Consider the following 12088-nt stretch of genomic DNA (forward strand, 5'->3'; position numbering starts at 1 on the left):
CCTGTGTGTCCGCAGGGCTGGTCCTTCCTTGGTCTGAGTGGCCCCCAGGAGTGTGGTAGTAAGTGCTGGGTGGGGAGAGGCTGCTGGTGGGACTGTAGACAGAGCTGCTGTCTGTCTGTCTGTCCAGCAGGGTGGCAGGGAGGGTCAGTTTCCTGGGATCCCTTTTGCTGCTACAGAACCAGGAGGCGGCGCTCAGTGAGGCTCAACTCAGCCACTGATGGACCTTTTTCATCTTGGTTTGTTTTCTCCCAGCCGCTGATGGGGCAGGTGCTGCCCCTAAGTCCGTTGTACCCTACTTGGGGGGCGGGGTTGGAAATTGGCACTTCCTCTGTTTAAATGCAGTAACCTGCACCCCAAACATACCCTTGATGCAGTTTAACTGTTCCCAGGTTCAAACCGAGGAGCCCAGGGTGCTGGGCCAGTTAAATTAGTTGTATGAGAAATTCTGATGCATTACTCCTCCCCACGAGAGGTGCTGGCTGCTGGTGCTTTGAGGTGTAGGCTGTACGTACATAAGAACATAAGAATGGCCATACTGGGTCAGACCAAATGTCCATCCAGCCCAGTATCCCGTCTGCCGACAGTGGCCAATGTCAGGTGCCCCAGAGAAGGAGAACAGAAGACAATGATCAAGTGATTTATCTCCTGCCATCCATCTCCTGCCCTTGTACTGAAGGCTAGGGCACCATACTTTACCCCTGGCTAATAGCCATTTATGGACCTAACCTGCAAAAAAGAGCTCGATAAATTTTTGCAGGTTAGGTCCATAAATGGCTATTAGCCAAGGGTAAAAGTATGGTGCCCTAGCCTTCAGTACAAGGGCAGGAGATGGATGGCAGGAGATAAATCACTTGATCATTGTCTTCTGTTCTCCTTCTCTGGGGCACCTGGCATTGGCCACTGTCGGCAGACGGGATGCTGGGCTGGATGGACCTTTGGTCTGACCCAGTATGGCCATTCTTATGTTCTTATGTTTACGTAGAGAAGCAGTCACTGGAGGGCCTCCTGCGGGAGTTTTGTACAGGAACAGTGACAGAGATTTATTTATCGCCCTGTCCGATGAAGTGGCAATCTGCTCTCCTTGCTGGGGTGTTAGGGACCCGACTGTTCTTGCACCTATGAATCTCCTCGCAGGTGAGAGTTGGGCGGCTTTCACTTTCCCATTGTTGCAGTGTTGGGGTGCCGGGTGGAAAGTGCCACTGTTAGGAATGAGATAGTGTCTCCCTTCTTGCTGCTCTTCCTACACCCCCAAAACTCACAATGCTCAGGGCTCCTAAGGGAGCTAACGTGGGCTGGGGCTCTACCAGGGAAGTGAGGGTTGGAGGCTGTGGGTTCTGTCCCTAGATCTGTCAGTGATCAACTGTCTGTGATCATGATCCAGTCACATTAATCACTCTGTGTCTCAATTTACCCCTCTGCAAAGCAGGGATGGTCATATTTACTGGGGCGCTGTGGCAGAATTCACTGCTGTTTGTAAAACAGGCTGAGCTCTGTATATGAAAGCAGCATGCAAATGCCAGGACGTAGTTATTGAGTCAGGTGTCCTTGCTAACTGAGCCCTGCTGGCCCACCTGCCTTGGTGAGCTGCACCCCAGCTGGTGCTTTCAATTTGTGTATGTCAGATTAATGTACACCTGGCACTGTTTTCCCCTCGGGCTTGCTGCACACACAGCAAGCCTTGTGCACATCTGTACGCACATGTGCACACAAACACACACTTGTGCACACACAACAGCCCTTGTGCATGCACACAGCAGCCCTCATGTGCACACATATTTCTCATCGGAAGAAGTGGGTGTTCAGACCGTTAATCTCCCTCCTGGCAAAGAATCGCTCTGGATTTGCAGTGCGCATTCGTCTGCTGTCACCTCCCAGGCAGGGTGGTTTTTCTGCCAGATGAGAGTCCTTTCGGAGGTGTGTCTGCTGCTTCCGAAGAGACTGGGAACAAGCCACCTCCCACCTTCTCTTCAGGAAGCCGATCTGATTGCTCTGCAAATCTCTCTTTGTCAGGCATTGCTGCAGCCCTTGAATCGCTTTCCTGGCTTTCGTTTGCCCCCCTCCAGTTTTTCAATGTCTGGTTATATATGTGGACCCCAGAGCTGGGCGCAGTGTCCCGTGTGAGTCTCACCAGTGCTGTGCCGAGCCATGAACTCTCCCCGGCATCCAACTGACTCACTGCTCCTCTGTGTGTACATCCCCTATTGACCTAGCAGGGCTGCTGGGGACAAGGGCTGAGAACAGGCGGAGGGAATCTTCCGGCAGGAAAGACCAGGGGGACCTCAGGGGAACTCCACCAGACTCTGTAGCCAAAGAGCCTGGGGGTGCCCAGGCCCTGGGGAGAGCCCTGGCCCATGCCCGGGCCCATGCCCCCCTGCAGTGACTCCTGTGGCTGTCCAGGGCTGCTGGAACTGGGGTCCCACCCCACACTCCTGCCTGGGGCAGAGCCGAGGAGGGGAGATCTTCCTCTGAGGAATTGCTGGCAGCCCATGCTGAGGGCAGTGGGGCGTGATGGGGGCAGGGAGAGTTGGGTGACTTTCAGCCACCATCCCACGGTTCCCTAACCCCATCTGTTTCTCTGCAGCCCCAGGCTGGTCTCACTGAGAGCGGTGGCTCTGGCAGCCCCCAGCCGGCCGCCCGGTCTCCCAGCAGACAGAGCTTCGTGCAGAACCACTTCCAAGCGCAGTACAGGTAAGGGAGGAGACATCTGGGCCAGGCGGAGCAGGGCGGGGTGGGGGCAGCTGGAAGGTGACAGGCTGGGCTCGTACACGGCCATGCTCCCAGCTGCACGGGTGTGGTGCCTGTCCCTGCAGGACCCAGCCACGGTGACAGGCCGGGGGTCACAGAGCAGTCCGGGGGGGGCGAGGCGCCCCTTGTCTGCGCACACTTTCCCAGGCAGCAGCAGGACGTGCCCAGAGATGCATGTGCTGGCCTGGCCCATCGTGAGAGCACACGGCCTGGCACCTCTGCTCGCTGGGATGAGCCCCGAGCCGCTCTCCGCAGAACCCAGCCGGCTGGGGAGCCAGCCATGGGCCCAGCTAAGGCAGCAGCAGAGTCCTAGTCGCAGACCCTGCTCTCCAGTCCTGGGGTCAGACAGATGGTGCTCAGCTGCCTTGCCAGGCCCTGGGGCAGATCGGTGTCATGGAGAGGGGGGTCCCCAGGCCCTGCTCCCGCCCGCAGGCAGAGGTGGCTCTTGTTCAGCAGTGAGAACTGGAGGGTTATGGGGTGACAGGGACACAGCGTAGAACAGACTGGTCAGCACAGGAACCAGAAGCCGTCAGTACAATCCATCCTAGGGAATGGGGCCCAGAGGGTTCCCTGAGCTGGGCTCTGGTCCTCCTTCCCCAGCCAGACCAGACTGCCCCACTCCACAGCCCAGTTCCAATTCACGCCGGCCAGGCTCCTCCTCCCTCCTCTGCCCTGTTTCCGGGGAAGAAGGTGTCCCTGGTGGCCTGGGTTACAAAGAGCAGAGAGGGCCACTGGACGCCTGTGAGAAGTCCTCACTCGGGAACTCCCATCACCACACTGCGCTGGTGCTGTGCCTGGGGAAACTGAGGCACCCACCTCTTGTTACTACAGGACGGTAGGAAACACATGCAGCCAAACCCGGGGATAAAACTCCCCCACACCCCGCTTGGTCTCAGTCGGTTAGGGACCCTTGTGAGGTGATGAGCGAGACACCTTGGGCGGGGGGAGGGGGGGGGAAGATCCCGGATGGTAGCAGCACTGGGAACTGTGTCTCCTGTTTCCCGTTTCTGCTGCCAATGCACCAGGGCCACTGAGCTGGCTGGGAGCGCCCAGAGGAGACTAACACTTCCCGGCACTGCGAGCAGCACCTCGCTGGCGGCTGCGCACCCTTCCCAGAGCGCCCTGCACCTTGCACGCGCCACGCCCACAGGAGCTGCTGCCCCAGCAGTGAGATGAAGCCGCCTCTGGGGTGGAGCGTGGCCGTGGTTCGACAGCCCCCGGCTGCACTTTGTGACCGGCGAGGACAGAGTCTGAGGAGGATTCCTGCCTCCAGCGGAAAGTGCGGGCGAGGGGGTTTGGTGGGCAGGGTAATGCCCCAGCCTGAAATCTGACCTGCGCGCCGCCCCGGATGTTGTTCAGTGCCCCCCGGCGGCTCAGGTGCACGTGAGAGGCGCCAGCAGCAGAGTGCCCCCAGCACCACGCTGGTGCCCCGGTTCGGTGCTGAGCGAGGGCGGCAGGCGCTCTACTGAGTCACCAGTGGCTGGCGGAACCGGGCTCAGCGCCTGGCTCTGGCCAGACCCCCTGTGGCTGGCGGAACAGGGCTCACGCGGAACTGTCACATCTAGGGCTAAGTTTTGTCCTCCCTCCAGCCTGGGCGAGTGCCCGGCCGTCCTCGGGTGTCGACAGTGAGAAGAGCAGTCTGGACAGCCAAGGGTTGGTCGGAGGAGGCAGCAAACTGTCCTCCCTCCAGACATGCAGGAGAGTAACGGGTGTGGAGCTGGCCCTGGGCATATGGAATGAAATCAGAAACTGGGACGGCTTCCAGTCCGGGGCCCATTCCCAGAGCCAGCTGCCGTGCCCAGGTGTCTCAGCACATCCTGGCCGAGGCAGAAAGAGGAAGACCCGAAGAACCGCAAGACCAGCTGGTGCAATGCTGGGGAGTGGGGAAGTCACCGTTAAAAGGCCGTTGCTGTGTCCATTGACTTCACAAGCTCAATCCACACAACTCCTGCTCTTTCCCTTTGGTGTGCAGAGCCGTGGCTGCACCCAGGGAGCGCAGGTGCCTGCACTGAGAGCTGGCAGCGATAACAAAATGACAATCAGCCTGAAATCCTCCCTGCTAAACACATTCCCTGAGGAATTTTGCAAGGTGCGCAAATCCGCCTGCCGTGGTATCCCTCCGAAGCAAGGCTATCACAAAGGCATCTGCTCCCCCGTCTGCCAGTGCACTTCAAAGATCCACGGCCTTGAAGCAGTTCCAGGAAAGTGGCTTAATAAGCAGCAGCTTCACTGAGATATTTATGTGCTTTTCATCATCCCTGCCTGAATGTAAATGATAAGAAGGGCGGAGCTGGAAATGGAGGAAAAGGCCCATTTAGGAATCAGGTGGCAAAGATCTTCCTGACAGGGAGCAACAGATGGTCGCAAATGGAACTGTTGCACAGGAACAAAATTCTAGGGGGTCTATGAGCTCCTTGGCCTGGCCTGTGCTTGGATGGGGTCCTTCACACAAGACCCAGGGGCTGCCAGCTGCAGCACCGGTCATTCTCTGAGTGGCGTTCTCCTTCCAGGACCCACAGGACACATACCCCAGTTCTTGAGGTCATTAAATACCCTGTTGTCTCTTTTGTGGTAGGCAGTGGGATGTTAACACATCCCATCTGGCCACCTACACCCCTCCTGCCATGTCAGCTGGGTGTATTTTTTCCTTCCCTTCCTGTTGTGGGTGTTGGAAAGCTGCCGTGTCCCACCCCAGAGGTGGCCGCCCATGAGTGGTGAGTGAAATGCATCTCTCAGGAGAAGGTTATTGCATTGTTTAGAGAGAACAGAGATAAACACAGTGATTCTGGGGCAGCCAAACTCCATTGGAGAAGAACAGCAAAAAGCTCTGGGCTTAGCCCAGCTGACGCTGTGAGCAGATAGCTCAAGTGGCACCTGCGCAGTGACAGAGTAAGTGTTTATCCCTATAGGGTGGAGGGTGTGAGGGGCCAAGGGGTTTGGAGTGCGGGAAGGGCTGAGGCCTATGGCAGACGGCTGGAGTGCGGAGGAGGAGGGCTCTGGCTCTGGCTCTGGCTGGGGCTGGACATGAGGAGTCTGGGGTGCAGGTAGGCTGCCCTAGGGACTCCCCTGCAGCCTCAAGCAAACCCAGTCAGAGCTCAGCTATGCTGCTCTAACTCCGTCTACACTAGGGACGTCTGGCTAAGCTGTGTTTGCCAGCGGTCACACCTCTGCACCGCTGGCCAACCGAGCCAGGCTGGCAGGAGTCTGTAGTGTAGACATGGCCCCTGGCGGAAAAGGGCTTTAGCCAGCAGGGCGCATTTCACTCTGAACGAGGCCAAGCAGGCCCAGCCGGGCTCGGCCAGCGAAGCTGTGTCAGCGTGGGTGGGGCCAGGCTGGCAAAACGGAATAGCCCTTCCATGCTATCTGCTGCTCACTCCTCCAGTCTGCAGCCTGCTGATGACAAGAGGGTATGTCGTACTGTGCTGTGGTTGCTCCTTCAGCCCTGGGCTGAGGCAGGTCTGAGTACAGCCCCAGACTGCAGGTGGGGAATGGGGAGCAGAGAAAGGCTCCAGGGGCAGAACCGAAGGTCCCAGACTCCCATTCTCTGGCCCCTGAATCAAACTGCATCGGTGCTGGACCGCTGCAACGGTCTCCATGGCAACACGGAAGGGTCACTAGAGCAGGGCAGAGGCTGCGCTAGTGCGTCCGTGGACGCTTGCTCGACGGAGGGCTGGAAATTCGCTTCATCCCTCCTGCAACAGGCAGGGAGGGGTGAGTTGACAGCAGTTGGTGTGGAGCTGAGGACTTTGGGATTTCAGTGCCTGGGCGTCAACATTGCCAGAGCTAAAGGACCCAGCTCTGCTAACGAAAGCTGTAGCATGCTCATCAGCCTCTGTGTGTGCATGAGTGGGGACAAAATGTCCCATGGGGTGAACGTGGCCACCCATAAGTAGGCATGCACCCTCCAGCAAGTGACGGTCTTGTGACTCCGAGTCCAGGGGAGGTGTGTGCCCCAAGTAACTTAGTAACGTCTCTCTTCTGCTTGTTGTAACTTTCAGTCCCCCGGTTAGAGAGCCGAAATAACAGCATGTGACCTAGGGAGCCGGGCATGCAGTGCTGAAGCTGATCATTTCAGCATTCAGGAAAAGCTACCGCCAAAGTGTTATGAAGAGGCTGATCTTGAGCAAGTCGAGTGTATGTGGCGTGCCGGCTGCCTCCCGAGGTGCTGGGCATCCCCTGCACCTAGTGAATCCCATGGGAGAGGCCTGAGCTAGGCCCCCCAAAATAGAAAGGCAAAACTGAGGGGTCACTTGAGCGAATTTGGGCCCACGTCTGTTGGCAGATAATTTTGCAAGCGGGGAAAAGGAAATAAGTGTGTCGGAATGAATGATTCACTCTGAGGGGTGGGCTCCGACTGTGATGCCGTGGCACACATGAGCTGTGGCAGCCAGTGGCTTGGTAGTGCATCGAGATGTCCCAGGAAACACTAATAACGATCAAAATAAAACCTAGGGGAGTGGTTCAGGGGACTCTGAGCAGAAGAGGAACCAGGAATGCTCCTGGCCACCTGCAGTTCTGTCCTGGTGCACCCATTTGAGAGCAGACGGAGCAGCGACTATCCCGTTGACAAGGGAGGGGCAGCACAGTTGCCCCTTAGGAAGAGCCGCTGGCCTGGTGAGAAATTGCCAAAGGCCTCTGGGTTGGAAATCTGACTCGGTTTCCTTCCCCGGGAGCGCAGCGAAGGGAAAGCACAAGCTCCCCTGCTGGATCCCGGCCTGTTGTTCCCCTTCTCACCAGCATCCTGTGGAGCTAAGGGGAACACACAGAGCAGTCGCGTAGTCCCGGCGGCCGGCGGAGTTTTGCCACTGACTTCAACAAGGGCGGGATTCCATCCTTGGAGTTCTTGGTCCTCCAACTCCTGGAGAAGACCCAGGTGTGGCCAGGGCCAGTCAATACTGCACAGTTACATCAGCCTCACTATGGCCCAAGTGAGGTAGCTGTGGTCGGGCGTCTCTCCCGGAACGGTGCTCGGATGTCCCGTCGGCTCCCTTTGATGTTAATCACTTTGGCCGTGTGCGTGGGCTCTCCTTGGACAGCAGCGCACACCCTGCAGTGAGCCGACGCTGCAGACCTCCGAGAGCCCCCAGGAACCACAGATCGAGCGAGGTGCAAAGGCGCTGGAGCCGGGTTTATTGTCGTTGATGTGTGGTCTCCAGCACCCTCATGAGTCTCCAATACGACTCAACAGTTTACATTGGTGCATGCATACACCGTGACAATGGGTGCGACTCAGTTGACGGCAAGGGGTCTCCCTCATCCCTTAGGTCGCTCAACACAGCCCCTGTTACGCACACTTTTATACACAGGTGTAAACAAGTTATGTATCCAGGTACAGCCCCCTCATCGTAACACACTGATACCCCTTAATGTAACTAGATCTAACATTAACTTGGGGGTTAAGGGTAGTACCATCAAAATAACATTATCCATCCTGCTGTCATTATGACTTGTTCCTGAACTTGGGTGGGAATGCACCCGGTGCTAAGCTGTTATCTATGGGGAGGGGATGGGGCATGCATGGTTCCGAGCAGGATGTGTTTATGTGTATCACTCAGTGCCTGGCTCTGGGCGCTTTTAGGCCCTGTGACTTATCAGCTCTGTTTCTTGCTGCATTCCTGTGGGCAGAACCTACCTAGCCCAGTTTTTGATTTTACCTACTGTTGTTCGGGCTTGAGGCCTCTAGCTTTGCTGTATGTTAACAAAACACTGACTGTTGTCCTCGGCCTTTAGCCTTGCACCAAGCCTCTCATTACTACAGTAGCGAAGACAAACTAAGCCCTGGGGTAGCAGCGCTAGGCTGAGTAAGGCATTCTTCTGTTGGCCTAATTACTGCCTCTTGGGGAAGTGGGTTAACTACAGCAACACAGCCCCAGAGCTGAACTGTGCCCATTTTAAGCGTAGACCCAGCCTTAATAACATGGAGGTCTCCTACGCAGGCAGTCCTTGCCTTGCTGGTTCCTGGTGTATGTAGGGCCAGATTCCTCAGTACTTTGGAGGTGCTGGGCCATGGTGTCTGTTCTCTTGAGGGGCTGTCCCCCGGGAACAGGGAGTTACTATCAGCTGATGACTGCTCCCCCTCCAGGAGTGCCCCTTCTGGGCTTGGCAACCTGCAGGCCATTGCAGACTGTAATAGCATTTCCATTACATGTGCCGATGAGCCTTGGGAATATCCTTCATCCCTCTTGGCCAGCTAAGACAGCCGAATCCTGACCCACACACCTCCGTGGGCCTCTTGTCTCTGTGCAGCGGGGAGGGACATGCCTAGAATGCCAATTCCTCTCTCTGTACAGCAGGAAGGGGCACTGTGATTTGCATTAACCTACGACTCAGATGTGTGTGTCAAAGCCGGGCTATCTGTAGAAAGATCTATTCATTTGCAATGCTGCTTCCCTCCGTTTGGGGTCTGAAAGGTGACGGATAACTAGGGCTTGGACCAAAAAGGGTTTGATTTGCTTTTAATTTATTTTTTTTACCCCTTTTTTAAACAAGAAAGAGGAAAACGGCAGGAATGTGTAAAAAATAAGAAGTGAAATTGTGAAGGAAGCTGGTTATTGGCATTAAATATTCATTCTAGCTGGTGCTTTGATGGAGGGCTTCCTTCAACATGCTGTAACCAAGAGAAAATGACTCGCTTTGTTAAGCATTTTCCCTCTTGTTGCTTAAAGGGGGCCAGGCATTTCTGCTGTAGCTGATAGTATTGGAACCAGTGGCAAGGTGTATTATTTCCTTCTTTACTTCTTCAGCGGGTGAGCGGGCCAGGGAAAAGCAAAGCACCTCATCTTTGTGACTTCTTTGCTAATTTCTGACGGAGAAGGAAGGCCTGAAAAGTTGTGGTTGAGTCATTTTTATATCTTTAAATTCTTTCTTTTTTTGTTTACTTAAAAACACTATATTTCCGATCTGTATGTCTTAGGCTGTCAACAAAGTAAAAAACCAAACCAAACCAAACCAAACCAAACCCACATGATTAACCGTGCAGTTAATTGCACTTTTAAACAGTAGACTACCTTTTATTTAAATATTTTGCAATGTTTGATATATTTTCAAAACTGCTGATTTCACATACAGGACAGAATACAGTCTCCAGTACTCACTTGGTATTTTTGATTCCCGGTGTTGGCACTGTAAAAAAGAAACAAAGGAAACGCTATTTTTCAGTTCTCCCATGACAAATACCGTCGTTCCATCTCTTTATCGTGAAAGTTGAACTTACAGGTGTAGAATTATGTACAAAAAAACACTTTGAAGTCAAAAGTAAAACACCATAAAATTGAGCCTGCAAGGGTGCTCGGCCCTATTTCTTGTTCAGCCATTCGGCCAGAAATATAAGCTTGGCTGCAGTTTGCAGGAGATAATGCTGCTCGCTTCTTGTTAACAATCATCTGAAAGTGAGAACAATTATTCACATAGCCGGCATTGCAGCATTTACGTATCCAAGGTGATTAAGATTCATATGACCCTTCCTGCTTCCACCGGCATGCCAGAGGACATGCGACCATGTTCACGATGGGCCATGCAGGACAGAAGTCCAAAGCAAAAGGGGCTGACACATGCGTTTTAATCACCTGAGTCAGATGCCGCCCGCAGAAGGCTGATTTTCTTTTTTGGTGCTGGGGTTCTGAAGTTTCTACATCAAATTGTTGCCCTTTAAAGACTTTTGAAAGCGTGCTGGACTACTTGTCCCTCTTTGATTTTGAAAGGCACTTCCGATCCTTGAGCCTTGGGCAAATGCTGGGGCTATCTTTAGAAAGCTCACATTGGTACCTTCTTTGTGTTTCATCAGATTTGCTGTGAAAGTGTTCTTAAATGGGTCATCAGCCAAGACTGCTGTAACATGAAATACATGACAGAATGTGAGTGAAACACAGGGCAGGAGCCACACAGCCCTTCTCCAAGGAATTCTGTCACTCATTTCATTAACACATTTTTAATGAGTTTCCAGCATGGAAGCGTTTGTCTGGGATGATGGTCAAAGCATGAAAGGGCAGTCCAACGTTTAGCATATGTGACATGTAAATACCTCACCAGGCCGACTACAAAAGTGCCATTGGAACACCATTGCTCACTTTCTGGTGACATTGCAAATAAGCAGGCAGCATTATTTCCCGTCAATGTAAGCAAACTTGTTTGTTTTAGCGATTGGCAGAAAAGGAAGTAGGACTGTGTGGATTTGTAGGCGATAAAGTTTCCATTTTGTTTTGTTTTTAATGTAATTATGTCACAAAAAATCTACATTTGTAAGTTCTGCTTTCACAGTATAGAGATTGCACTTTGCTACTTGTATGAGTTAAATTGAAAAATGCTATTTCTTTTATAATTTTACAGTGCAAATATTTGTAATCAAAATAATAGTATAAAATGAGCACTGTACAGTGAGTAGTCTGTGTTGCAGCTGAAATCCACGTTTGATAATGTAGAAAAACATCCGAGAGTATCCAATAAATTTCAATTGGTTTTCTCTTGCTTAAAAGTGTGATTAATCACTACTAATTTTTTAATCATACAGGTTGAACCTTTCAAGTCCTGCAGTCTCATCAAGCAACATTCATGGTCTGGTATAATTTTAGTTAGCCACATGTTGATTTATCATGAATGTGGCCAAGTTTCCCACAGTCCCATAAAGTTTGTTCACAGCCACCAGTTCTGGCTCTCCGCGTTATTTAGCTCTGATTTACCCCTAGATGTCTTCTAAGAGCCCAGTAAGCAGTGGAAGTGTTGGTAATACTGCTAGACAATGTTGACTTCCTCTGGTTCAGCAAATTCTCTGGTTCAGCACTGGTCAGGTCTCAAGGGTGCCAGACTAGAGAGGTTCAATGTGTAATAAGATTTTTTTGAGTTAATTGTGTGCGTTAACTGAAATTAATTGACAGTCCCATGTATTCATTTGCTGAAGGTCTCAGTGGAAGACCAGAGAACTGAGATGGGAGTTTTCACAGCCTCAAACTGCAGTAATAGGTGGAGGTGTCTTAAGTCTTTACCAAAGAGATCTTTTCTTCCAGCTGTCTGTCCGATGTTTGACTTAAATAAAGGTTGACATAAACAAGCATTTTCAAACAGTTCCACTAATCATCCTTTCTCCCCTCTAGTAATAATGGGAATAAGTTGTGTAGCAGTGGGGTTTGGGGAGCCCAATCTTAGTCTGGGACATGGTTGTACTACGTGCTGTACAAACACAGAACAAAAAGTTTATTCTCTTCCTGACAATCTGAGGGTGAGAAGAGAGACATCAGATGGATACGGGCCAGTGGGAGGAGCACAGGGAAAACCCACGCCAGTATTGGCCAGCATAACAGGCTGTGACCTTAGCACATCAGCTCCCTGGCTGTTGCCGGATTTTCCAGCG

At 52.8% G+C, this 12088-nt stretch overlaps 1 protein-coding gene across 2 annotated transcripts in view; it reads left to right on the top strand.

Annotated features, from left to right (window-relative positions):
• USP43 (ubiquitin specific peptidase 43) overlaps positions 1 to 12088 on the top strand; it is a 59835-nt gene that overhangs the window by 23018 nt on the left and 24729 nt on the right. For both annotated transcript variants that reach the window (XM_075014521.1, XM_075014522.1), the window contains one exon: positions 2582 to 2688. In XM_075014521.1, coding sequence (XP_074870622.1) covers positions 2582 to 2688 — 107 coding nt within the window. The remainder of the gene's footprint in view (positions 1 to 2581; positions 2689 to 12088) is intronic.

This window comes from Carettochelys insculpta, chromosome 20, assembly GCF_033958435.1.
Source record: "Carettochelys insculpta isolate YL-2023 chromosome 20, ASM3395843v1, whole genome shotgun sequence".
In the NCBI taxonomy this organism is placed as follows: Eukaryota; Metazoa; Chordata; order Testudines; family Carettochelyidae; genus Carettochelys; species Carettochelys insculpta.